Source organism: Danaus plexippus, chromosome 15 (assembly GCF_018135715.1).
Source record: "Danaus plexippus chromosome 15, MEX_DaPlex, whole genome shotgun sequence".
Lineage (NCBI taxonomy): Eukaryota > Metazoa > Arthropoda > Insecta > Lepidoptera > Nymphalidae > Danaus > Danaus plexippus.
Window position 1 is genome coordinate 547,155 of NC_083547.1, and position 26,258 is coordinate 573,412.

Genomic DNA, 26,258 nt, shown 5'->3' on the forward strand with positions numbered 1-26,258 from the left:
TAACCGATTAGTATTTAAGCTAAAAAAAGTATGATAGAAAACCCTCGTTGAATATTCTTTTTAAGAAATCCAAAGAACGAAAATAAGACTGACCTTAAACGTGTTACAATATATACATTACAACAGACGTTGTATAATTTTCAGATTATTTGGGATTTTCGAGATATTTTTTATGGGTTATATTGTGTTATATAGAAAATAAAAAGGCATCGGAACACTCGTTTAATGTACACAACAACAGACGGAGCGCCGAGTTACACAACTATTTACATCACACATAAAGTAACTCGCGCAGCACCGGCGAGTACGTTACGTCAAGGCACCGTCCCGTCAATATACGAGGAATCAATATACATATATATATTAGATTATCAAATTATTTCATTATAACAAATAATTCTGATCGATTTATTGAGAAAATACACATTATTCTGGTAGACGCTGAAAAGGAATGTCGGCTGTGACAGGTTACGGAGGAATTGCTGATAGAACAGACACACAAATGACGTACAGAGATATATAGACACACGAGAGGTCGGGAGCGCCGAGGGCTGTAGAGAGTGGCGCGGGACTGACCGCGGGTTGTGATACAGGGAGGCGTGTCCGCTCACAGGCGGGCGCTGGCGGCCGCTGCTGGGGCTCTGCGCCCGGCGTGTACAGACAGGCACAGCGACATGCTGTGTGTATGCGCGGAATACCGGACGTGAGACAGTTTTAGTGACGTTTATCTATCGGCGAAACTATCAGACCGGAGTTGTTTCATCAAAATCTGTTTATACTTTTGCGTTACGTGCCAGCAGCTCCCCGCACACAGCTCCCGGGCGCCGTTGAGGCAAGCTATACACATAACAAGCGTGTTCTCGTCGAACACCATCGTATTACGCTGCGCTGTGGCGACGATCCCATCACATGTGGACCACCTTCGGAGTGCTCTTCCCTCGGAGCCAGTTCAGCAGGACGGTGGGAGTGCTCTGAGAGTCTCGGGCTGGAAGAAAAACTCGCTCCATTAGTATAAAGAATTTGCAAGAATACTAAGTATCGTGTGAAACAGTCAGAATTTCCGATACCAGAGATCTGGCAGAGGCGGGTCAGTGATTTGAATGTGTTCACAAAAAATAAATACATATAAAGGTTCGGTATTTAGAAAAAAATATGAAGATGTTTCCGCAGAGCACGTTTGAGACTGTTTTGAATAGTCACACTGGAGTAGTGACAAAGTTATCTCATTTTGCTATAAAAAAGAGTTTAAAGTGTGCATATGTAACCCGCACCGAGGGCAGGGCTCGGGTCCAGACGCTGCAGCGGTGATGCGGCTTAAGATACACGACTTTAATGAACCGCGAGCGCTCACATCTGATGTAGAGGAGTTTCCTGGCCTCGGGACCGACCGGATACGGATATAGAATACCGGCCGGGACCAGAAATATAAAAGTGAGCAACAGAGCAACCCGGCCGTAGCATAGCATGGCTGAACAATAGTCTGAACAACGAGAGGAGAGTAAGGTCACAGGGATGTGTGTGTGTTGTCCTCACAGAGCGTGTGGTGAGCTTGCGCCAGCCGCTCGACGGCTTCCGGCGGCAGACTGGCGACATCTCTCTGCAGCAGCCGCATGTCTAGCTGGCGATGCTCGCTGTCCTGCCGCAGCCGCACGTCCCGGCTGTGCCGCACCGTACGCAGCTCGGATAGCCTGTACACACGTAGTGCCTTAGTATAGTGCGTGCTCATTAAGACGTTATCCTCAGCTAACGTCAGAAAAAACCTATAGATGATATGACGGAACAATTTTGTTATATTATAATAAACAAACTATGTCAATAAATTTTGTGCACGAAGTCTTCGGTATTTTTTCAGAGAGAGAAAAATAATGTATTCTTAATGTAATAGGGACGTTTTCTGGCCGTCAGCGACATCTGTCGTCTGTTCGACGTGATTTCAATGTACATTCAAGTATTATGAAGTGGTCGGGTGCCAAGTCGGCGGAATGAAGCGCTAAGCTATAGCCTACATGTTACTGCGATGTTGAAACTACGTTATACCAAAGTTTCGCCAGAAACCATTCCGTAGATATGACGTTAAAGAGCAACAAACATACATACTGTCTCAGAAGCTGTCTCATATTGGTAGGTATTAGGAGGATGACCATCGTATCTCACCACATTCTTGGTACCTTGTAACTGTCTACTAACCCTACAACACGACTCCCTGAGCAAGTTTTTAAGCTCACCACAATCCACGTCATACAACCTCTCAAGCTGTCCAGTTTATAATGTGGGTTGATTTCTTACTTAGCCTGTAGTTTCGGTTTCTCTCCATCGGGGTCGCTGAAGCTGCTACTCCTGGAAGACTGTCCCCTGTGAGTGTCCACGAACGGACGCTCCTTCTCCACCGTGAAACTCGGCAGTTCGGATACACTATCATGACTGGAACTGGCGGAGGCATCTAAAGCCGAACTACCGTAGCGTGACTTCAACTCTTCGTAGGATCGTATGCTGTCCGAGAGTCGGAGCTGTAGAGTGTCTCTCTCTTCCAGTAACTGAGTGAGCTCCATCGTCAGTTCCTCGCATCTGACATCTCTCTGGTGCAACATGTACAGCGCTAAATCTAATTCCGCTCTAGGAACTGAATCCAGCAGGTCTTTCTCAGTCGCGTGCGTCGTGTCGGCCTCTTGCCCCTTCTTGGTATCAGAAGCGAAAGTTACGTGCTTTTCGATTTTATTTCTGGCCGATCTGAAAGCGTCATTGAGGTCCGACAGTTCGCTCTTCAGAGTGACTATTTCTATTTCTTGGCTCTCTAAGACGATCTGTGTTTCGGCCGCTTTGTCTGCGTGCTCTTCAATGGCTCTGTTCAGCTCGGCTATCTGTTTACTCAAACTGGTGCATTCAATAATCTTTTCATTAAGTGATTCGGCTAAGCTGTTCTTTTCAGCCTCCAAATCTCTGTTAATCTTGTCATAGCTCTCGGTGCGCTCGTGTAGTTTCAGCCGTAGTATCGCCAGCTCCGATTCCTTTTCGTATATCGTATCTTCTAGTTTCCGTTCATATTCGACCAGCTGCTGCCTCACCGTTTCGAACTCGTCGTTTCTTTGTTTTAAGCTGACCGTGAAGTCGTGAGTCTTCTGATATATTTCGCTCTCTTTGAGCTGTAATTGTTTTGATATTTCTGTGACTTGTGATTTATAGTTATTGTGCAATTCTTCTAGTTGTTGTCCCAGTTCAATGTTGACTCTTTTCGTTGCATCTAATTCTATTTGCAGAGCAGAAAGTTGAGATTTCAAATCACTACAATCTTCTGCGTGTTTTTTATTCAATTCGTTAATAATTCTGTCATTATCTTCTTGATTGACGTACAGTTTATTCTCGTTTATAACTTTCTCGTCTTCCATTTCCGATCGGAGCATGTCTAATTGGTTCACAGCTTCAGCGTACTTATTTTGGATACTCAAAAGATGCTCTTCTTTTTCAATCAATTTATTCTGTAATGAATTTATTTGCTCCGTCATAATTATTTTATCGGTCTCTTCCTGGCTCGACGACTGAACGTTCTCTAAGAGTTGTTCATACTTCGATTCAGCGACGCCCAGTTGTGTTCTAAGATCCTGTTCTATTTTTTGGAATTCACCTTCTCTCTGTGCCAAGTGCTGTTTCCAAAGTTCAGCAATTTCGAATCCACGCTGATCCATGGCGCTGGAGATGGATGACCGTAACTCAGTGACAGTAGACAGCAACTGATCATTTTCACTGTTAAGCTTTTGGAACTGCATAGTAAGGTCATTAACCTGCACTTCGTACTCTTTAATTTTATCTTGTAATACTGTGTTTTCTTGTTCTTGAATCTGGAGTTTGCTTATCGCGTCACTCACAGCTATTTTTAAATCTTCACAATATGCTTGGTTGTTTTCGCTTTGAAGGTTTTGTACATTAATTGTTAAATCGGCGACCTGTCTCTCGTATTCCTTTATTTTGTCTTGTAGTAGTATGTTTTCTTGTTGTAGTGTTTGCAGCCTATTTAATGTTTCATCGACAGTGTTCTGCAAGTGTAGACACTGTTGTTGGTTATTTTCTAGGCTCATGTTATGCTTGATATTTAGATCGCTGATTTGTTCTTCATATACCAGGACTCTATCTCGGAGGTCCTTATTTTCCTGTTGCTGTTGTTGGAGCTTAATTGAAGTTTCTTCCAAAGTAGTTTTTAAATCTAGACAATGTTGCTCCATGGAGTTGTATTTTTCTGATAGTAACAATGAATTTACGTCGGGTGGCGTTTGTGCGTTTTGTTTCTCTTGAGCTAATAACAACTGAGACTTTAATTCGTCCAATTCCGAGTTTAATTCCAGTATGGTTGAATTGGCTCGGTCCTCGAACACTCGTGATGATTTTAATTCTTCTGTCAATTTAAGGTTTTTATCTTGTAGTTCAGTTTCGGTATTTTTAAAGTACATTTCTTTCTCTTCTAAAGCCGTTTTCAAAGCCTCGTAATTGACCATCGCTTCATTGTACCGTACTTCGATATCATTGACGGTCTCTTTAAGTTCTTTGTTGGTGAGCTCTAAGGACTTATTCGTATCCTGTATTTCTTCCAATCGAATTTTCAAACTTTCATAGTTATCGTATAATTGTTTCTGCTCTTGTATTTGGTTATTGAGGCGGTTTATTTCTTCTTTCAAATGTGTTCGTTCATTAGACAGATCTTTGTTATTTGTATTCAAAGAGTCGATCATAGATTGCAACTCATCGTTTTCTTTCTCTAGCTTATTCATTTCACTCTCTAAGTCTGGATTGACGTTAGCTATCTGTCTAGATGTAGACTGCGCGACTGTCGACACTTCTGTATTGGTGTAATCTCCGCCCCACTGTACTGTAGATAGTTTTCCACTAACTTGTCTGTAATTAACTTTCAATGATTCCAATTCGTTTTCTAACTTTTCCTTCGTTTCCATCAATCTTTCATTGGTCTGTCTCAGAACATCGTTTTGTTTTCTCACACTTTCCTTATCTCGTTTCTCATCGTTTAGTTGATTACTGAGTCCCTCGACTTTGGTTTCCAACATTTTTAAGTTACTGGACAGTTCGCTCTCAATGGCCATGTCCAGAATCGAAGATTGGGATATCTGTTTTGATATTTTGAGCTCATTAGATAAAACATCATTGGCAGCTTTCAAGTCCTTCAGTTTTTTCAAAGCTTTTAATAATTTTGCATTTGTGGTCTTCAATTCGGATTTAAGTTTCTCATTGGCTTCTTTAAGTTCTTGGATTTGTTGATTCAAATGAGATAAGCCAGGGATTACATCTTCGGTTACTTCCTGAGTGCCGAAGCCCCAACCCTCATCGGAATTGAAGGGATCGCTATCCGCCAGTTCAGCGCCGTCTTCCTCCTTATAGCAAAGGTAAGTTTTCTTAGGAGTGATGGTTGGTTCTATTGCTCCTTCAGCGAGAGCATGTGACTCTGAATGTTGTTGCACGGATTCAACACTGCGCTTTACAATCGGCTGATCGTCAGCATGTAACGGTTGGGTGTCAGATATTATCTGTGACTGGAGCGAGGAGATGTCAAACGGTGTTTGACTGCTATCAATTTCCTCTATAGTAGATGAAATCGTTAAGCCCTCCGTCTTCGGTATGTTCATTTCGAACACTAACTTCTTTTTCTCCATGAGTTGTTTAATTTGTTCGTCTTTCTGACTCACCGTCTGATGAAGCTGTTTGATGTTGTCTTTAAGAGACTCGATTTCCGAATTCAAGCTGTCAACTTGTCTCAGTAGAGTTTCATATTTGTCAGACAAATCCATGTTTCTGCTCTCCAATGATGATATTTGAGATAAGTTATTCGTTTGCATCAATTGGTTTGAATTGTTTATTTCTGTGATTTCCATACTTTTACTATTCAATAAAGAGTTTAGTCTGTTGATTTCGCTTATATACTGTTCTGTATAATCCGGAGCAGTCATTTTATCAGGACTTGAGAATTTCTGGACTAAATTTTGATTTTCAGCTTCCATTTCTCTCAGATTTAAGTTAAGGTGCTCTATGGTGTTTCTGTACTCGTCGAGTTTCGTTTCCAACTGCGAGACGTGTTCGACAAGTTTTTCATATTTTTCGCTTAGTAATTTCTTTTCTTTAACGGAATGTTCTATTTGTGTGTGGAACTCGGACTCCAGCTCTTCGATGTCTCTCTTCTTCTGAGCCAATAAGTGTTCATGATCAGAAGTGATTCGTTTCAGGTCACTGTCCAACTGTCTGCAATTGTTTTGATACATCGACAATTCACTTTCGAGAGCATCCACATTGTTTGCTTTCATTTCTAAAGTAGCGCCCTTCTCCTGTAAAGCTTGGTAGGCAGATTTTAAAGCGTGATACTCTTCGCTAAGACTTTGACCTCTGGAACGTAATTCCTTGTTCTCAGCTTCTATTTCGCGCAGTTGCTTCTCCACCACCCTGTCGTGATCCATCAAGACAGCGAGCCTGGTTATCAGTTCGTCTTCTTGATTCATGTACTCGTTATACGCTTTTCGCTTCTCATGTAACTGCGAACCCAAATCATCCGCCTTTCTCTCTAAAGATTGCCGAGTGCTCTCCATAGTTGAAACGCATTGCTCGAGACGTTCAATTCTATTCTTATATTTGTCTATTTCACATTGTAAATTTTCTATGTACATTTCCCGCTCTTGAACTTTCGCGTCTTGACCGTATTGCACTTGATTTAGCTTTTCGTTGTTCATCTCCACTTGGTTTAACAGCTCGGTTATATGCGCCTGCTTTTGGCTCAACTCTGATTCCAAGCAAGATATTTTGGTGACGAGGTTAGTGTAGTTTTTCTGATCTATCTCACATTCGACCATCTTATTGTTTAAACTTTCCACTTGCGTTTTATAATTATTATTTTCCTCTTGAAGCATGTATAAATCTCTATTGAGAAGTTCAATAGACTCGTTCAGTCTTGAAACGGTCGCACTGTTATTGGCGGCGTTCCGCTTCAGTGTTTCGTTGTCTGTCTGTAAAGCCATTACTTCTTGCGACTTTTGCTCGAGTGAAATTTTGAGATGTTGCAGCCTGTTGAATTCTTCTTCTGCATGTTTTAATTTTTCTTGCAGGGCTGGCAGCGTTTCAACTTGGATCAATAGCTGTTCGTATGATTCGTTTTTCATTTGCAGTTGTTTCTGTGACTCATGAAGTTGATTTTCCAAGTCGCTGTACATAGCAGACTTCTTCTTGATGCTAGCGGCAAACTTCTTTAACTTATCCATCAGCTCCTTATTCTTGGCTTCCAAAGCTGCGTATTGCTCGACGTGAGAGGTCTTATCCACGGAAACGGCATTCAACGTTTCCTTAGCGGCTTCATACATTTTGGTTAGATCATTTATTTCATTGCTCTTCTGAACAACGATGTTGTGTAGTTTCTCGTTATCTATGGATTCCTTCCTTAGCTGTAACTTTATCTCATGTATCTCTTCGTCCCGTTCCTTAGCCTGTAACCGCGCGTTAGCGAGCTCCTCGGAATGTTTTTGTTGTTGCGCCTGTAAATCTTGGAGCTGTGATTGTTTCTCTGCCAGCAAATCTTGTACTTTTTTCAACTCGCTTTCAAGATTGCCGTTTATATTTTCAAGTTTAGCCTTCACGGATGCCAGTTGGGATTTCTCTTCGTCTAATATCCTTAGTTTGTCCTCGCTGTCTGACAGAGTCTTTTGATAAAGGCCGATTTGTTTGTTCAAGGATTTAATAACTTCTGAATTCTGATCCTTCGACTTCTCCTCTTCGAGTGCATCTATGGTGGATTTCAATTTCTGTGACACGTCGTTGAGTTTCGTTATCTGGTTTATATATTCTGCTAGTTCTTTGTCTTTCTGCTGGAGCGTGTTGCTGTAGCTGATGACTTGTTTCTCATATTCGATCAGAACATTCTCCAGCTCGTGTATCCTAGCATCTCGCGCGTTTATAGCAGCGGTGTAATCTTGATGTAGTTTTTGCGCCTCCATTTGCATCATTTCATGCGCCTGTGATATATTTTGCTGTTGCTCCGTCCTATTGTCTTTATTTATATTCTCGATCTCCTTCCTCAGGTCATTATTTTCCTCTGTCAGCTTCTTAACTAATTTCTCTAACGCTGCTTGGCTCTGTAGTATTTCTTTATGTTTTTCTTGCTGTTCTTCCAATGAGAGTATTTTCATTTGACAGTCAGCGATATCTTCTTCCCTTTCTTTTATCGTATTTTTAAGTTTTAATATTTCTTTAGTCAATTGCTTCACGTTCTTGTTTCTGGCACCTTTGTCTCCGGTTGTTTTGTCGTCTTGTTGACTAGATTCAGCTGCGGTTCCGTCTGTGACGTCATCAGCGGCTGATGATTTAACCACGTCAGCGGTCTCTTTGAGGATATCCGATTTCTCTTGCTTCAATTCTTCTAGTTGACGGTTGAGATCTTCTTTCTCCATCACGAGCTGGTTCCTCTCTTGATCCAGAGAGTCTATGTTAAGTTTGAGCGTCTCACACTGTTCCTTTAATACTGCTATACTCTCATTCAACGTCTCATTGTCTGTGGACAGCTTGCTCATTCTTTCCATCACCTCCTGCCTCTCCACAGTGAAGAGTTCTATCCTATTCTTCAATTCTACGATTTCTTCGAGTAATTTTTCTTTGCACGCCTCAGCATCGTGTTTGCCGGAGTCCTTGTATTCGCCATCTTTAGTTTTCTGTTCCGTTTGAAGACCTTTGCTATATTCTTCGAGTTCCAGTTTCTCTTGCGATGTCAAAGATTCGACGATCTCTATAGATTCGGCTGAACTGACTTTCTCCGCGCTCAATTTTCCTAATTTATCGGCGAGTTCAATGTTTTCTTGAATACAATTTTCTAACTTCTGCGCCAGTTCGTCTTTTTCATCTTGTAATGATTTTATGGTAGCTTCGAGTTGGTTTTTATCCAGTTTGAGGTTGTCTATGACCAGTTCCAGCTCTTTCTTGCAAGCCATCAAGCTGTCGATCTGTTCCTCTAACTGCACCGACTTCATTTCGGAAGAGACTTGCTCGCTCTGTAGTTGCGATATGTCTGCTAACTTATCTTCCATCTCTAAATTCTTCTGCTGCAAGCTGTGTAACTCTGGAAATATGAAAAATATGTGAATTTAACGATACTTAAGAGTTTTTGTTAGAAAATAAAGTTAGAAAAAAAATGGTCACCTTGAACCAGATCAAACTTCTGTGTCTCTAGCAAACTGATAGATGTCAGCCTGGCCTCTGCTACGTTTTCCATCTCTATGAGTTTCTTGTAGACATCTGATTCAGTCACTGGAATCAATGAACATATATGATACAAGTAGCAGCTAACTCACTAATTGTATTAAAAATATTACTTGATAATTATTAATGAGGGAAATTTTCTAGTCCTTATTAAAAATCGTAATTAGTATTAAGATAGTATTGATAATGTAACTTGTAGGTGAAAAATAGCTCATAACGTCACGATACTCACATCTGCCACTGTCGTAGTCCACCAGGTGTAGCTGCAGATTACCTTTCTCCACTTCCAACTCAGCGACTCTCTGGGTGAGAAGGTGGATCTCCTCGTTTAACTTCACAATTTCAGCGTTCGCGTCAGACACTTTACTGAAATTATCAATTGTCTTCTGCATCTGTTTCAGTTTCAGTTTGGAGTTGGACTTGACTTTGATCATATTCTTGTTGGCTGTGTCGATCTCGGCGCTGAGAGTTGCGATCGTGTCTTCCGCTGATTTCAGCTTATGTTGAAGTTCGCTTACAGTCAATGTTGCTTCTGAATCATCGCCTCGTACTGTCTCCACTGCATCATCAGTCGTCATTCCAGCATCCGCCTTTTCAGGAACTCTATCATCCATCGAGGATTGCAGTTCATTTATTCTGGTCTCCTTCTGTTGTATGATGTTTTCCAGTTCCGTTATCTGGATATTCTTTTCAGATATAACGTATTCCTTGTCCAATATTTCCTTGTTAAGGGATTGCAGGAGCATATCCGTCTTGGTTTTATCCGGTTTAGCTTTCTTATCCTGTTCTTGAGGGAGTGATTCCGAGGACAGTTGACTCCATGGGGATTTCATTTTCGAGGCCGTACTCCTGCCTCCCTTCCGGGTCGGAAGTGGACTGCCTCTTTTAGCCGGTGAAACGACTGGTTTAGCTTCAACGGTGAGTGTGGCTAGTTGGCTTTCGAGTTCCTTATTCGTCTGACGAATTTCAAAGTTAATCTGTTCCAACAATTCAACTTTCTTTGTAAGTTCCTCCATATTATTTATTTCGATCGAGCCCTTTTCTTCCACAGCCTCTGTATTATCTTTGGCTTCCTGGGCGCAGGTCTGTGTTAGCTGCTGCAGTTTGTCTTGTAAACTAACAATTTCTTTAGTTCTGAGTTCCAGTTCCTCGGACAGTTTAGAATTTTCAACACTGACTTCGAATCTTGCATTTTCAAGTATAGTATTTGCTTCTTCCAAGCTTTTGATTGCGCTATTTTTTTCACTCAATTCGTTTAATAGTTTCTGTCTTTCCTCTTTCCATTCTGTTTCCATGGCTATAAAATTACTTTGCATTTTTGTCATCTGTTCTTTTGTGTCTTCTAATAAATCTAACGTTTCTCTTTCTGCAAGGAGGGAGGTGTACAGATTCAGATTAATAAATACAAATCAAATAAGCTAAAACTGTTTATATACAAAATACGCTTGAGGAAGTATTAGCGTACATTATTCAGTTTCTTCAAAATTATGTAATGTTTATAATTAATGTTGGAAGTCAGATGTGACCATGACAGCAAGTACGGACGGGATCTCATTAAGTTGATATATAGCTTAAGGGTTCTGATCAGAGACACCAATGCAGTTGTCTTCATCACAATTCCCGAGCATCTGTTTGAAGTGAGTGACATGTTTATATGACGCCTTTAAAGGTCTCGCTGGCGTGTTGGCTACACTCACGTCTATATGTGTATATAATGTCAGAGGCGCTCAGTTTGTATGAAATAATGTGTTGGGATGCTTCATTTAATATAAAGATTTAAGAAATTACTATTACTTTGATGTGTATTCTGCGTTCTTGTATACAAAAAACTTTTGCAAATATATCAAAAGATTTATATACAAAGTAGTATTAGCAGAAAATATATAAAGTAATAGAGTCCAATACATTCGACAACAAAAACAATTACCTTTCTTACTGAGGCTGTCGGATATTAAGGTGGTGGCTCTGTTCTTGGCCTCAATGATTTGATCCTTCTCGGTGACCTTCTCCTGTAAGTCCAGTATGGTATTTTCCATTGCCTTCATCTTAACTTGTATAACACTCAAGCTATTTTCTTTCTCTTTAACTAGACTCATAAGTTTCGATACATCTGTACCGTCGGAGCTCTGCAAGAAATATTTGAAGCGTATAAAACTTAAACATACTGAAAAAATGATATTATAATAATATAAAAAATGATTATACAGTGTTGCATCACAAATCCAAGCCTAGCAACAATTAGAACCCAGTTAAGAATACATTAATAGTATTCACCGCGGCAAACAAATATTAAAACAATTTTGTATATGACGGCCAAAGTACAAGTGATTAAAGTACACAAAGTATATTGAGAAAGTTCCACACTTCCTGAGCTTGCCTTTTTATCTGCTGTTTCAGTCGGAAGTCCCCGGGTGGGAGTGGGAGTTGTTTTTTTCGTTGGTCGCTTGTTTATCTCTTTGTATTGTTTAATTCTTTCCATTAATATTTCCTTCTGCTTCAATGTGTTCGCCAAACTCTCACTTATACCGGGAACTGATAAACAGAGGATTAATACAAATAGTATTGCATTGTTTGAAATGAGACAAAACTTCTTAGCATTCAATGGATCGCATTGCAGGGAGAGGAGCTTCATCAGAGCCTGGGACTTGCAACCCAGGTGTAGTTTTAAGGGGTCCCTATCTAACGCGCGTTAAACGTGGTAATTGTTTGAGCTCAATTTCAAGCTCCTCTCTCTACCTAAACAAATTTGAAAAATATGATTGTATGTCATATTTGAATACTGACTGTTGAGTGCGTCTTGAACGGACAATGTTGAAGCTTCAGTTGAGACTGAGTAACCTGTCCTCTCACTCATGGTGGTTCCCAGTTCTGATGCTGTGTCGGTGACATCTTCCTCTGAATTTCGATTAAATGACAAATGTATAAATTAAGATATTACACATGTAATTTTAATTACCTAGATAGAATTACCTAGATACAATTTAAATTATTATAAGAATATTGTTAATTCTCTTATATTAATCATTACCAAAGGGACGGCCCAATAGTTCAGCAGTAGCTTTCCTGTGCTCTTTTATCCTCTTGGACACAAGCACTGCATTCTCTAAGCATTTCTGAGCTTTCTCAAATTTTATTTGTCTCTCAGATGAAGATGCTTGTTGCTGAAATTAAAAACATATGTTATTTAAAGATTTTTAAACAGCCCTAATTATAAGGAGTCTTTGAGATATAAGCTTATTGACTGCTTGAAAAATTATAAACAAATAATATTATAGAAGATGGGCACAAAATACATAATAATAAGTCCTCATACCAACGAATTGTGTTAAATGAAAACTAAACAGTTTTTACTCTATACATTATGATAAGAAAATATGAAAGTCGTCATTTCAATTATCAGCATTTCAAATAGCATGTATGTTTTGCATACTAATTCGTTAAAACATCAAACATATTTTGATGTGTGTATGTCTGTTACGAATTATAAAAAGATTAACAATATGTGTATATATGATCTGTTCATTTAGTATTACTGAAATTATACGGAACAGTGTGGTTAATACGAACTAAACTAATAAAAATATAACACGTAACACGTAAGGAGACCGAGATGTAGATATTTATTTACATTTCATACTCAATTGATAATAAGCATTACCTTGTAATGTTTAACACTGCCTGCAACACTCGACACAACACTAACTGGCGCTGCTAAATTGGAATCAGAATCATCAGGGTTTTGATCCTTTCTATGATGACTTCCGATGTTTCTTTCGTTTTCAGACATATTGTTTTATTTTCAGCGTACATTAATGCGATAATATTGTTAAACAAAGTTCAGGTTAAGAAATTAAGTTTTTGTAAAGGTAGAATATTTACAATAAAGGTGATTTAATGCAAAAACCCTAAAATATTTAATCCATCGCCACCACTTGGCACTTGTTATTGCTTGCCATTGCTATTTTTGACCACGTCAGCACAGATGACAAAGGGTACAGATTATATAAAGTATAAAATAGAAACTATAAAAAAGGAAAATATATGTTTTCATTCCTATCTAAAGTTGCAATCACTGTTAAAGTTATGTTCTGAAATAATTATATATGTATATATATTATTATGATAACTCAATGAGGAGAGTAGATAATAACAATTTACGATTTTTAAAATTCGACAACACTAATAACCTTTCATGCTACAGTATTTTGACAGAAATTTGGGAAAATAAATTATCTCTTATTTAATTGAAAGTATTTTTTATAGTTTATGTGGTTCCTATTAAACTAAATAGATGGCTTCATCTCGCATTCAGGTAGTCAGCATAATAAAGATTATATTATTTGGGATATTCTTGCATCATTGTGTATTATTGACGTACGATTCGTATGACCTTTTCTAACGCGATGTATTTGATAATACTTTATATTATAGGCAACAGTACGCCAGCTGTCCAAAACTTACAAGAAGAAAACGAGATTTGAAATCGGTATAGCTACAGAATTACCTACCGCTTATAAGAAGTTTTGGCGAGAATGGAAAGTACTGAAGCCAGCTGCGGTGCATTTTATTCCACAAGAGAGCAAGTGGAAGCGGGATGATATTACTGGTGAAACGTTGCCCGTTCAGAACATCCCGTTACCATTAAAGTACCCAGCGGAGATTCATGAGGGAATATGGGGTGGCGAGGCTGTTATTAAAGGTAAGGAAACCTTGACTCAATTAAAATATTAGTTGCTTTAAATATAAACTTCAAGTTTAGTGCTCATCATTTTACTTATTTATAGAAGTTTGAATATTCAAAACATTACATACACCTTTTTGTGTCATTACCTATGTAGTTCAATAGCACACAAAAAATATACCTACGCCCATCTATCACTTTGTTATTTAATTATCACTTGATTTATGATTTAAAAATGACCAAGTACCAATATTATGATGGTATAATTAAAAGATAACCAACCTACATTGCTATATATGAACTACTGGGTATTTTTGTATGCATGGGATAGTGATTGTATTATTAATATATCTCAAACAAATTTATAGGTTTCCAAAAGCGGGATCCGAACAGACGCAGAGTTCCCCACTACTGGGTGCCTGTCCTAAAGAGGACTGTAGTCAAATCTGAAGTTCTGAACACACATTTATCAGTCACTGTCACCGATAGAACCATTAAATTAATCAATGACCACTATGGATTTGACCATTATCTGCTTAAGACGCCCGCCTGTGATCTGGTCTCCATGCTAGCATTGAAACTTAAGAAACAAATACTTACCGAACTCATGAACGGATGCCCTAGACATGCTAACAATCCAGAGAAACAAAAAAGTGTTTATGAGGAATATAAGACCTATTTATCTTCGGTGGGCGTTTGTTTCATTTCATACATAGTAAATATTGCATATTTGGACCATTTTGTAAAATTAAACTGTCACATTCCAGTACACACCCGAGGAAATAGAATGGTATGGTCTCACTTGGTACGAAGCGCTCAACAAAGTCGCTAAACTGAAGGAGGCCGCAAATAAACCGGTGCCTTTGAAACATATGTACAGGAAAAAACTTATAGAGAACCTGCAAGCTAAAGAGAGCCAGAATGATACCAGCACTTCGGATATAGCGTTAGTAGCTGCCTGGAATATTTTGACATATAATGACATATTCAGGGAATTAAGTGACTTATTTAGACATCACTTTTGTGATACATTAATAGTATTTATAATGGTGGTTAATTTAACCTACGGATTATATATTCCATGTACACACCCATGAATATTTGATTAGTTATGTGAGCATGTCAGTAGAAGAACTGGGAATAGTACATAATGTACACAGCTCTCATTAGTCTTGTAATATTTGTGCTGGCATTTTTATTCAGGTTAACTGAAAAAACCTCCGTCTGCAATTAAAAATGGCTAAGTTGTATATTGCTTCACAGTAATTTATTTGAGCCGAATCCAGTTTGTGACCTCTTGTCTGAATTTTCATTAATCAATGTAAACCAGCAACAAAGGTGCAAAGATTGTTAATGAAATTAGAAATCTATCAACTGAGATAGATCTGAAATCATCATTGCAATCATATTCTTCTGTTTTAATAATTATATATGCCAAATCTGCTTAAACTAAGTTATTGATACTGATACAAAAAGTTCAGTGAATTCAGCCGATGGCTTGAGGGTTGATAGTCTAGGCCAGGGGGTCCCAAACTTATTTAGACTACTACCCACTTGGAGAAAAAAATATTTTCAGCTCCCCCATTTTTCACCTACTGAAAAAATACTGTAACTTCAAATTAAATTAATTATATTATTGTGAGCTATATTAGCACCCCCCCTTTTTTTCCGGGACTCTTACCACCCACGTTTAGGCCTGCAGTGTCCATATTGGGAAAAGGTGGTTTAAGATAATATTTAGGGAAGATTCAACATTGTGGTGTACAAGCGTACTAATTCTATAAACAAAGATACTATTTCTCTTAGAAACTTGTTCTGAGTCTTGTACTATGAACTCATAAAGAATCTAATGTCTTAATTACTCTCAAAACTCATCAAAACAGAGTATGTTATACTCTATGGACTACACCCACAGGTCTCAGGCCACAGTCACACACATACATTAACAAACATACTTTTTTCTCAGGATAGTTTCGCCCATTTTTTATTATCAATTGAATAATGTACTACCCTGTGAGAGAAGTTGGATGATAGTTGATATTTTCCATCAAAAACAATTTACTATATAATTATGGCAACTCTGTGTTTTTAAAAGCTTACAGTATGTTATATTATTTGTATTATTCATATATTTCCAGATCCACGACCTCCTGGCTAGCCAAAATGAACCCGTTCGGCAAGAAGGATGAAGCATAGTGTACAAGTCTTATGGCAAAATTGTTGTGTTATAGAAAATGTATCGTTGAAATGATTAGATAGTTCTAACTGACACTGCGGGTTTCAATTCCTCCCATTCACTTTATAAAGCGTAATTAATTTGTCAACAAGCGAGTGTTGATATAATCTCACACCACACTAAAATGGAAGATAAAGCAAAATCTCTGAAAATCATTTTCTCAAGTGATAATCTTGCCGTCACTATTTTTATGAACTGTTAAAGCGTAACAGGTCACATATTATATATTCTTTAAGTATAAAACATTTTTTTTATTTCTGTTACTATGAGTATCAATATATGTTAAAAACTAATATACATACATTCACATATATATATACATATGTATATACATGTGGTTCCTATTAGATTTTAGAAAGTACTATAAATTTAATTGAATTCAAATTAAAAGGTTATTAAATTATAAAAAAAAAATAAGACAATTTTTTATCTGTATAATAATACTCAACAATCAATACTAAATCTATTAAAATAAACATTTGATGAACCGAATTATTCTTATAAAATCCTTTTCATTTCTATAATATGCTCTAAGGACCTTACACAGGAACCTGTGTATTCAACGTATAGTTAAATTATAAATTAAAGCCGGTACAATAATATTAATCATAGGATCAATTTATATAAATATTTTTTAAACTGGGAAACACAGATCTATAAAAACGATTATGACAAAACAAAATGGCGCCTTGAGACGAGAAATTTTTCAATACAGTATCACTCAACATATTGTCTGAACATTTATAATGCAATACACTTACGACTAACAACTGTTTCTCTAAATATGATTGTATTTAGGACATCAGGTGGCGCATTCAGATATACAAGGTGCTGGCGATCTCTATAAGCCACGCTCCTGAAACAAATACAAAATAAACATTATTGCAGCTTAATGCATATATAATATGTTTTACAGATCATACTTTCACAGCTGCAGAAACTTCCAGAGAATTCGAAATAATTTTTAGTCTGTGGTTACAAAAAAATAAATTGGGCAACTCAAGACGTGTTCATATCTAACGCGTGTTTCCTGAATCTAATATTTCCTACATACCTCGAGGTCGTGTAATGAGCAGAAGCTATGTGACCGTACACTCCAGGGGCTGGTCGTGCGGGAGTCTCTCCCCGAGAAGCGAGGCGACGGCTCGGGCCAGGTAGGTCATGGTGCCGTAGCTGCCGCTGGGCGCGCTGTCGTACAGGTGCTGGCACACGCCGGCCGCGCCCCCGCACAGAGCCCCGCCCCCGCTGTCGCCCGCAGACGCCTTCGCGCAACACAAGGTCGCGTCTCCGTTCACGCGAATCTGTTGAACAAACCGACGTCACTAAACGACACAACTAAATTCACATGCCGATGGGCGAAGCGTTTCCCGTCCCTCGTACAATAACTTACTGAGCGAGGATTTGGTTAAGAAACTTAAAACGAGCCGTGTGTAGTCTAGCTATATACTAAGGAAATAGTTGTCAGTAGTGTGTAGTGTCGTGACACAGACCATAGATGTCGCTGACGGTCGGGGGACATAACTTATGTTAAACACACGACTGTTTCTTCTGTGAAGCAATGCCGGGGACGAGAACGAGTTGGACATTATAATTCGACATTCATAACCCTCACTGATATTACCTGATCTTCCAAAAATATCTTATTGGCTTTATGCACCAAGTGTTCCACGGTGATGAGCCCGCCGAGGTGGGCGACCGCCTTGTACTCCACCACCAGGGTCACCACCATGAGCGCCTCCACTATCAGCTGCCGGTACTCTGGCTGCGGGATCGAGTTGAGGACGGTCTCCACGGCGAGCGCGAACTTCAACTCTCCGGGAGTCATCTCCTGGGTCAGGTTCGGCTGCAGCACCTTCCCCTGTATGGCCAGACCTTGACACTGGAATTTCAATCAAAGCATTAATTTAATTTTATCTAATTTGCTGGAAATATCCGTCGAATTCTAAGGTCGAGGCGTTGGCAAAGTAGGGGAGGCAATATTAGTGAGAACATCTGTAACTAACTTGAGAATTTGTAAACATTAGTTTTTCCCGTCAAGGCCAGCGTTCGGGAACTATCAAACTAGATAGAACGGGAGCCAAAACATGTCGTATCTCTCATTCATTACAAACAGCTACAATACATGACTGTATTCCTCGAGTCGAGTTCCCTGTAACAAACCTTCTCTAGGACGCCCCACACCCGAGGGTAGAAGTCCCTAGGAACCCGGTTGAGGGCTCCGTCCAGTCGACGCCGTCTCAACCACTGACCCTGCCGGTCCGGTTCGCACGACGGACCTTACAAACATTACACGGAACAGTGAGCATTTGTAATGGCGGTGATCTTGTTTTTTGTATATTACACATACACACACACACACACACACACTTTTTAGTCTGTGTTCAATTATTTTTTATTATTATAACATTTTATTGTTTTTCATCATCATCATCATCAGCCTATCGGAGGCCACTGCTGAACAAAGACCTCTTCTCACATGGAGAAGATTAGAGCATTAATCACCACGATTGCTCAAGACGGGTTGGCGATTTCAATCTCATAATTTGAAATTATAAGACCAGGTTTCCTCACGATTTTTTCCTTCACCGTCCGTCAGTTTCGTCTCAATACTCATAGAAAGTACCTACGACTCGGAAAAGATCACATTGGTGCTCGCCAGGTTTCGAACCCGCGCCCTCACGTGTGAGAGACGGGCCTTTACCCTCCCGACCACCACGACTCCACACCATACCATAAATGTATAATATATATTGTGAACGTCTCTATTAATTTTCTATCTCCATATAATACAGGCTCTCTTAGTGTCCTATCATTGGTTGTTCATGAAATTGTCAAGGTCATATTATGGAGTCACCTTCGTCGATGGTGCCTTGGAGTCCTTGTCCTTCCAGAATGATCTGTGACTTTTTGGTGTAGCGGTTTGATTTGTTGCTCACTATGGAGAAGTTCCCCCGCCCGGCTGGAAGGTAACGAACAATTATTGAAGGGAGATCGTATATTTGGGAGAATTAAAGATACGGCACACATCAATCAGGCTATGTTTATAACAAAGGGCAAGGCTGGCACGGGATGAGCTCATTCTCAAATACACCTACAGTGATATTAAATAAGGTAAATTATTTCATGCACTTTACAAGAATCCTGTGGGGAAAAACAATGCATGTATTATTAAGGTAAACAAAATGTGGATATTAGCGCTGGCTCGGGGGCGATCGATTATTTAACATTCGTTCGGTGTTTCATAAGACAGGAGTCCGCGGAGCGGGTGAAGCTGACGTAACACAAAGTGAACTCGCCTTTCGTTTTACCGTATTTTTCCTTTAATACAATTATTTGTGAGTTTGCTGCAAAAAATATCAGATTATAATAAGAGTAGTAAGTATGGCATCGACGAGGCGGCTCGCAGACAACACTAACTGACCGCTATTGATGGCGAACTCCTTTCCGCTGAGTATGTGATGCAGAAGGTTCTTCATCTCGAAGGGAGACAGGTTGAGAAGGTGCTCGGACGCCTCCTCGCCGGTGCACGACAACGTCCGAGAGAGTTCGGTCGCCATCACCTGGGGGTACATCCGCGAACTAAATTAAACTAATATTTTCGGATTACTACGCGTGCTTTATTATTTTTAAAAACTACACACTCCCGACCTTTGCTCACATCTCGTCTGCCCGTGGCCACGGTTGCTGCAAAGTAACCGAAACGTGGGAGTATGTAGTTTAAAATAACAAAATACGCGAAGTTATCCGTAAATATTAGTTTCCTTTAAATGAATGCTCGCCAAAGTCTCAGATCTCATTATTGGCAAATTAATCTGTTCCAGATACTAGACCCTCTAAGCTACGGCCCTTTAGTATGGTACCTGTATAATGAGTCCGACCCTCAGCCTCAGCATCTCGAGGAACAGCTGCGGTTCGGTCCGGATGAACATGGCGAGGTACACCAGCAGCTCCTGGGTCAGCATGGCCGTACTCTCATCGTCACCGTACGCCTGGAACGGCGAATAACACACGTCATTCAAGTCTTAACTCTTCAGACTTCATCATATAAAAATTCAAACTACTAAATTTTTTGCTATAAATGGGGTTATTGTTTATAGACGTCACTGAAATAGGAATCCGACAATGTTGAAGAATCCTAAACGTCAAATCAGTACCATACACCATTACAGTCAGAGTGGGTTAAAGTAGTGTACAAGAAGCGGGGGGGGGGGTCGTAAATATTGATATACAATAAAAGAAATAAGCAATTTATCTAATGTGATGCTGTGCCTGGGGCGATAGAAAAGAAATAGGAATATTCATGAAGGAAGAGCAATTTAAATGACATAAATATTTGATATCAAAAGACTTTAAAATGACATTTCGAAAAAAGCAGTCTTTTATGGATAATGTCCCGGTGATGCGAATAGTGAAAAGTCCATCTCCACCTACACGTGCAGGCCGGCCTTAAGATAACCAAGGTGCAAAAAGTGCCAACTACCGACGGCTACTGGATTACCTTCTTGCAACTCCCGCGACCCTCTCGCCGGAGCGACTGCATGCAACAGAGACAGCTCAATAACGAGACATACGAACGAACGAATGAATGAACGATTCCTCCGAACGAAACTCACCAGATGTATGAGATGTCTCAGCTCGTTCTCCGGCAAGGGCGCCGTCACGGTGTGCTCATTGTTAGGCGGCATGCCGACCGTGATCTGCTTCTGGCGGACCAGCAGATCCGTCACGGCCTTGGCCAGGTCCTCGACCCTCTTCCCCAGCATGCCGGCCGTGTGTCTCACCAGACCCCACAGCTTCTGAGTGCACGCCTTCTCATACAACACCTTGAGCAGATCTCTCACCGTCACCGCTTTACCGTTCTCTGTGATGCCTGGAATATATATTTTAAATACAATTATCACGATGTCGGTTGAGTTCAGTATAGGTGATGACAGTCTCCGACGCGAGCAGGGTTCGAGCCTGCGACTTGTGGAGTACCGCTTCTGCGGGCACTTTAACAGACTGAGCAACCCTGCGCTGATTCAGGACGGTACTCTGCAAATTATATTTGGCCAGTCGCCGGACTGTGCTATATGGACTACATTATACGGAATCAAGCCGGTATGAACTATAGAACCTGGTGGAGTTTTGTATCATATTCATCGGCCATATCTCCAGGGTATATCTGATCGTCTCACCGGTGTTGTAGTCCAGGCCGTGCGTGTCGACCAGGTACTGGAGGATGTCCCCCTGGTCGTCCAGATTGTCAAGGTCCCTCAGCGCCGCCAGCAGCTCCGCCGTCTCGTGCTCCGAGTACGAGTTATCAGACCAGGTGCGGCTCCGGGGAACGCTCGGACCAGGTGGACCTATACAAAACTCATTTACAACTCACTCAAACACCAGATACGGAAAATAAACAAATGAGAATGACTTCTCCCGTGGTAATTTGTACTGATGTCTGAATGTAATGACATGTGAGAACATGGTATAGAACCAGTATAACTAGGACCCTATGAACAGTAATATATATTACACCATTTATTAGGACCAACGTATACGTAGCGTACCTTCTTCCTTGGGCGGTGAAGGTGTATCTTCTTTAGTGATCTCTATGGCCGGTCCGGCTCCCACCACTCCCAGGCTGGTGGTCGATGTACCTCTGACATAAAAACAACATTCCCATATATTTTACAACAAAACACATAAGTGGTCAAGAATTAATTTCGACTTTCATTCAGATTGGGATCAGATAATCAGAATAATATGTCCAATATTATTTGTTACTTCGTGAACGCCCTCTTCTCTGGAGATGGGCTCTTTCCAAAAGTGGGATCTATCTCCAGCCACGAGGACTTCCTCTCCAGGTGTGGTCCCGTATGTTCACCTTCCATGCCGAGTGTTTCAGCTGTATAAAACAAACGTCGTCTCTTAGCGATAAGATAAGCTGTTAGTTTAGCTTGATCTTTGTCATAGACGCATGTCTTCGATGGCACTGTTTTTGTCGTGACCATGAAATGAGATGAAAGGGATCCCAAGACTCTTTAGTGTAGTGGTATCGTGAAAATTAATTCAGTCATTGATTGGTAACACCTCATAAATATTACTTAAGAAAGCTTTTCTAATTTTTGAAAGTTTTAAACGTATGTTTAGTTAATTATTTACATCTTCATAATTTCTACTGAGAGTGGCTCAGAGTATATAATAGATTAAAATGGTACATACGGTAGGCACCAAGTTTTAAAGCCATTTCAATGATCTTATAAAAATTATTTCCATACATAAAGAGGACTGTCATTGTTTCGAAAAATTTAAACCAAAAATGTTGATTTGGAGCCATCCATAAAGTAGGTGACACGAATTTTAGGACTTTCGAATTTTGAATTTTATGTGACGTCACAATACTATCAACCTCCCCCCCTGTCCAACTGTCAAGGCGTGACGTACGGTATGGATGGCCCCTTTGGGTATATGAAGAAAAACAATAAATTTAACGAATGAGGTATATGTGCGATATCGTGATGTTGGTACTCACAGTCCACGTTGATGGAGCGTGTCTTCCGTATGGCGCCCCTGACGGACATCCGCCGCCGGAGCGCGGGCCGGCGGGCGCCGGGGGTTCCCTTCGCGAACGACCAGCGCGAGCTCAGCGACCGCAGCAGATGCTCCTCCAGGTAACTCTGGACTTGAGGGTTCAGTTCTGGACATACAAACATTCATTGACCGACCTCCAAAGAACGAGGTTGTCAGCTCAACACGTCTCCTTCTGTCGGAACCCTGAGAGCAATAGAATCCGACTCTGGTTCCTTCAATGCCGCATAGTCAACACATTTCTCGTAAGCCAAAGGACTGGACGCCATGTTAGCTTTCTATTTTCAATAAAATCAATACCAGACGGCCGACACCGTTTCACTGTATCTATCTTAATATCCAGTGTAATGTCGCTCGTAATGTTTGGTCGTCTTCATGACGGACTTACTGTCGGGATAGCCTTCCTCCTGGCTGCCCAGGAAGCTCAGGTTGGTGATGGCGGACGTGTTCAGGAAGTCGCCCAGGTTCCCCAGCATCACCCTGGTGCCGTTGATGTAGCCGGATTTGAGTTTCTTCATCGTCGTTATCATGGCCATTGGGATTTTGCCTTGATCTAGAAAATATAATTATAGTCAGTTTTGGTCCATAAAATACATTAAGATTCAATATTAATGGATTCCAGAAACAGAAAAGCTATGGTTTAATTCAATTGCTGGTATTAGTATGGCAACGAACATCGTCTTCAAAGGTGCTTTAAATATATAGGTGTGAGAAATAATGAAGAGGAGAGGTTAGGTTTACCGAGCAGGTACTGGGTGGCGAGTAAGGTGACTGTGGGTCGACCCAACATTTGTGTCCAGCTCATGCCGAGGAAGGCCACGTTGGCGGTGAAGGTACTGGCGAGCAACGCCGGGTCGCGAGTCATGTAGTACTCCTCGTAGTCGAAGTTCTATTGTTAGTTACAAACAGAGCGATCAACTAAACTGGAATGACATCACACGACCAATGTTATGTTGCTTCGGGCTTTTAGTGGACGGGTCATGTTAGTGTGGACGAGGGGGAGCCGGGGAATTACAGATACCTAAATTCATTTCGTTCAAGGTCAGTACAATGAGCGGTCTCCCGAGGAGGTTCTGCCACGAAGACTTGAGGAAGTTAATCTCGGCCTTCAATAGATCTACCATCAGTTCGTAATCGGAAGCTATGTAGAATCGCGTCATATCAGAAAACTATTGGAAAAGATTGCTCTGAGTGTTGTAGGAAACCGTCTCACGTATAGTCGTATATGCAACAAGTTTTGGCCTCACCTGTGGTGTGAACGCAAATATCCGATCATTTAAAGAGTACAGTTTGCTTGTGCTCAGTATACCCACATCGCGGGATTTTCTACCTGACAGACCCAGCTTCTTATTTCTACCTGGAGATTAAAAGCCGTTACTAAATAAAGACAACATTATCACATAAAGATATTACATGTCAATTACTTTTACAGCTTAAGACAGTTTTTTCTAAGACAATCCAGTTAACCAAAAAGTCAGACTTGGTACATCACTAACCTAAGTAAGTATATAAATGGCTCAGCACCCTGGCGGGCTGTACTTCAATAGGCGCCACCTCACTGATGGTCTGAACATGAAGGTCATACTCCAGAAGCTTGTCCCTGATCTCATTGTCCTCCGCCAGTATGACAATCTGGACAACGACATCAGGCTTCTTCTCAGAACACAATCTCCTGTTCAGTGGATCTAATTCTCCAACTGCCAAAAATCCCTAAAAGTAAACACTAGCATTACCTTTGGGACGGATAAAAATTAAAAAGGATTTCTTGTCAAGTCATATTTTTACAGAATATCTGAAACATGGTTTTACCACTTCTGTAGACTCATAATAACATTGAAGGTGATATGACTTATCAACGGATCACAAAACATGCTTCATATCAAATACCAATAAGTAATTTATATGAAGACTCCCTTACCTCTTGCAATAACTTTCCAAGTATGTAAAGTGACTGACCCCAGAGGAACGGACATCTTCCCAAAGGTATTCTATCCTGGCTGCCGGGTTCCTGCTGCTCTTGATTGGCTTTATCAATGGGAACAGCATACAACTCCGGTACCAGTTTGATTCCATCATCCTCTTTCCTTATCATGATCTTCTCAAGCTTCTGCAAATATTCTGTTGCATTGGTTTTATCATTCTGGAACCAGTAATCCAAGATCAAGTAGCAGAAGAACAGTGGCCACTCGCATTCAATATTCTCAAACATTCTCAATTCCCAAGGTTCATAATACAGTCTGTTGGGGTCTTCTCGTGGTGTCTTGTGACCGTCTCTTAAGAAACGTTTACAGCCGTACTTCCCTTGCAGTTTTGACACAATTGTCTCCCTCGTTTTGTTAATAAGTTGAGGGTCATCAACTGCAAATGCTGGGTAACTTATTATTGAGAGTAGACCAGAATCCAATTCTTTACTGTTAGACTCTCTAGGTAGCATTGATTGTAACACAGCCTGGCATTTCTGTGCTTCATCTGCCAATACATGAATAACACTAGATGGCCCTCCTCTAGCACCAAATAGATCGAGCTCATTCATTGCTTCGAGGGCTGCCTTAGCCATGCCAATGGAACTAGCATTTAGTTCAGGTAAGCCATGGTTTGTTTTGTCTCCTCTTTCCCATATACCATAATCAGGAGTGCAGTAAGCAGACTCTATATAGAATACTAAGTTTTGAATCAATGCCACCTCATCCAGGGAGAATACTATTTGCAGACCAGAGGCAGTCATCTGAGCAAGTATCAGAAGATAGAGTGAGATAGCATCTATTTGTAGATGGCCCCATTCATTGTCCTTAACAACTGTGCAGCCAGTGATAGATGAGTACTTAGCATGCAAAGAATCCAGTGGATGTTGTGTGCTCTTAAATTTCTCCACTTTATCTTTTTGCTGCATCATAGCATTTAATAATCCTGTAAAATAAAAAAAGAAACAATAGATAATATATAAATATTATTTATGTATGAGAACCCTGTAATTTATAGGTTTATTTTCTTATATCTACCCCTCATCAATTTCACACAACTCTGTTCCAACTCATAGGTTTTAGCTCTATCTTCATCCTGATCGGCGATTTTCTTAAATGCCATAGAGAGGCCCCATACTGCCAGTATGCAGTATAAGTTGTCTCTAATCCAGGCATGATCATTATTAGAGCTGGCTGGAAACAAACCCGTAACGGGTTGCTGGTGGTCTAAAATTAGTTTATGAACAACTCTTTGATAATAATCTAATCGGACCCCCGAATTGCTTCGGGTCCTCATTTCTCTACGAAATTGCGCACTCTTTTCTAATTCTACCTATACAAAACTATACAAAAGTCAGAACAATGATTTCAAATAAAATTTTATTTTGATGAATATGTCATTTGAAAGTCGTGTGTGTCACCGTCACTTACATGTCAATTACACGATTTATACAATAAAAAATGTTTCTTACAATTCAAATATATTAGTTACACAAAATGACTGGAAAAAGGAATTATTTAATTTTAAACAAATAATTTTAATTACACATGAAAAATCGATTTAAAAAAGTCTTGCCGTGTCCAACAC

The 26,258-nt window shown here is 40.1% G+C and overlaps 3 protein-coding genes across 9 annotated transcripts; 1 reads left to right on the forward strand and 2 right to left on the reverse strand.

Annotated features, from left to right (window-relative positions):
• Nucleotides 1-206: 206 nt before the first annotated feature.
• On the reverse strand, nt 207-13,182 carry LOC116766119 (protein lava lamp-like). Its single transcript, XM_061523000.1, has 10 exons — nt 12,884-13,182; nt 12,254-12,386; nt 12,010-12,120; nt 11,603-11,757; nt 11,153-11,351; nt 9,458-10,591; nt 9,166-9,273; nt 2,287-9,085; nt 1,534-1,688; nt 207-985 (listed from the first exon to the last, which is right to left on the reverse strand). The coding sequence occupies exons 1-10, from the start codon at nt 13,010-13,012 to the stop codon at nt 906-908; spliced, it is 9,003 nt and encodes a 3,000-aa protein (XP_061378984.1). The 5' UTR covers nt 13,013-13,182; the 3' UTR covers nt 207-905.
• A 196-nt stretch (nt 13,183-13,378) lies between these two features.
• Nucleotides 13,379-16,177, forward strand: LOC116766455 (large ribosomal subunit protein bL28m). The gene is made up of 5 exons (XM_032656296.2): nt 13,379-13,537; nt 13,657-13,924; nt 14,275-14,594; nt 14,674-14,852; nt 16,045-16,177. Exons 1-5 carry the CDS (start codon nt 13,517-13,519, stop codon nt 16,100-16,102), a joined length of 846 nt encoding a protein of 281 aa, XP_032512187.1. The 5' UTR covers nt 13,379-13,516; the 3' UTR covers nt 16,103-16,177.
• A 384-nt stretch (nt 16,178-16,561) lies between these two features.
• On the reverse strand, nt 16,562-26,082 carry LOC116766128 (probable phosphorylase b kinase regulatory subunit alpha). Of its 7 annotated transcripts, none has more exons than XM_032655810.2 (20): nt 25,709-26,082; nt 24,628-25,616; nt 24,206-24,419; nt 23,957-24,066; nt 23,451-23,598; nt 23,098-23,262; nt 22,654-22,818; nt 21,906-22,026; nt 21,689-21,780; nt 21,320-21,487; nt 20,756-21,012; nt 20,641-20,676; nt 20,003-20,131; nt 19,564-19,702; nt 19,439-19,486; nt 18,997-19,101; nt 18,303-18,418; nt 17,764-18,021; nt 17,197-17,443; nt 16,562-16,998 (listed from the first exon to the last, which is right to left on the reverse strand). In XM_032655810.2, exons 1-19 carry the CDS (start codon nt 25,965-25,967, stop codon nt 17,222-17,224), a joined length of 3,741 nt encoding a protein of 1,246 aa, XP_032511701.2. In that variant the 5' UTR covers nt 25,968-26,082; the 3' UTR covers nt 16,562-16,998; nt 17,197-17,221. The 7 variants fall into 7 exon arrangements, with proteins under 7 accessions (XP_032511701.2, XP_061378985.1, XP_032511702.2 ...); XM_061523001.1 differs by lacking the exon at nt 23,451-23,598 and adding an exon at nt 23,731-23,878 and having other exon boundaries at nt 19,451-19,486; nt 25,709-26,081; XM_032655811.2 differs by lacking the exon at nt 23,451-23,598 and adding an exon at nt 23,731-23,878 and having other exon boundaries at nt 25,709-26,080.
• Nucleotides 26,083-26,258: the final 176 nt, after the last annotated feature.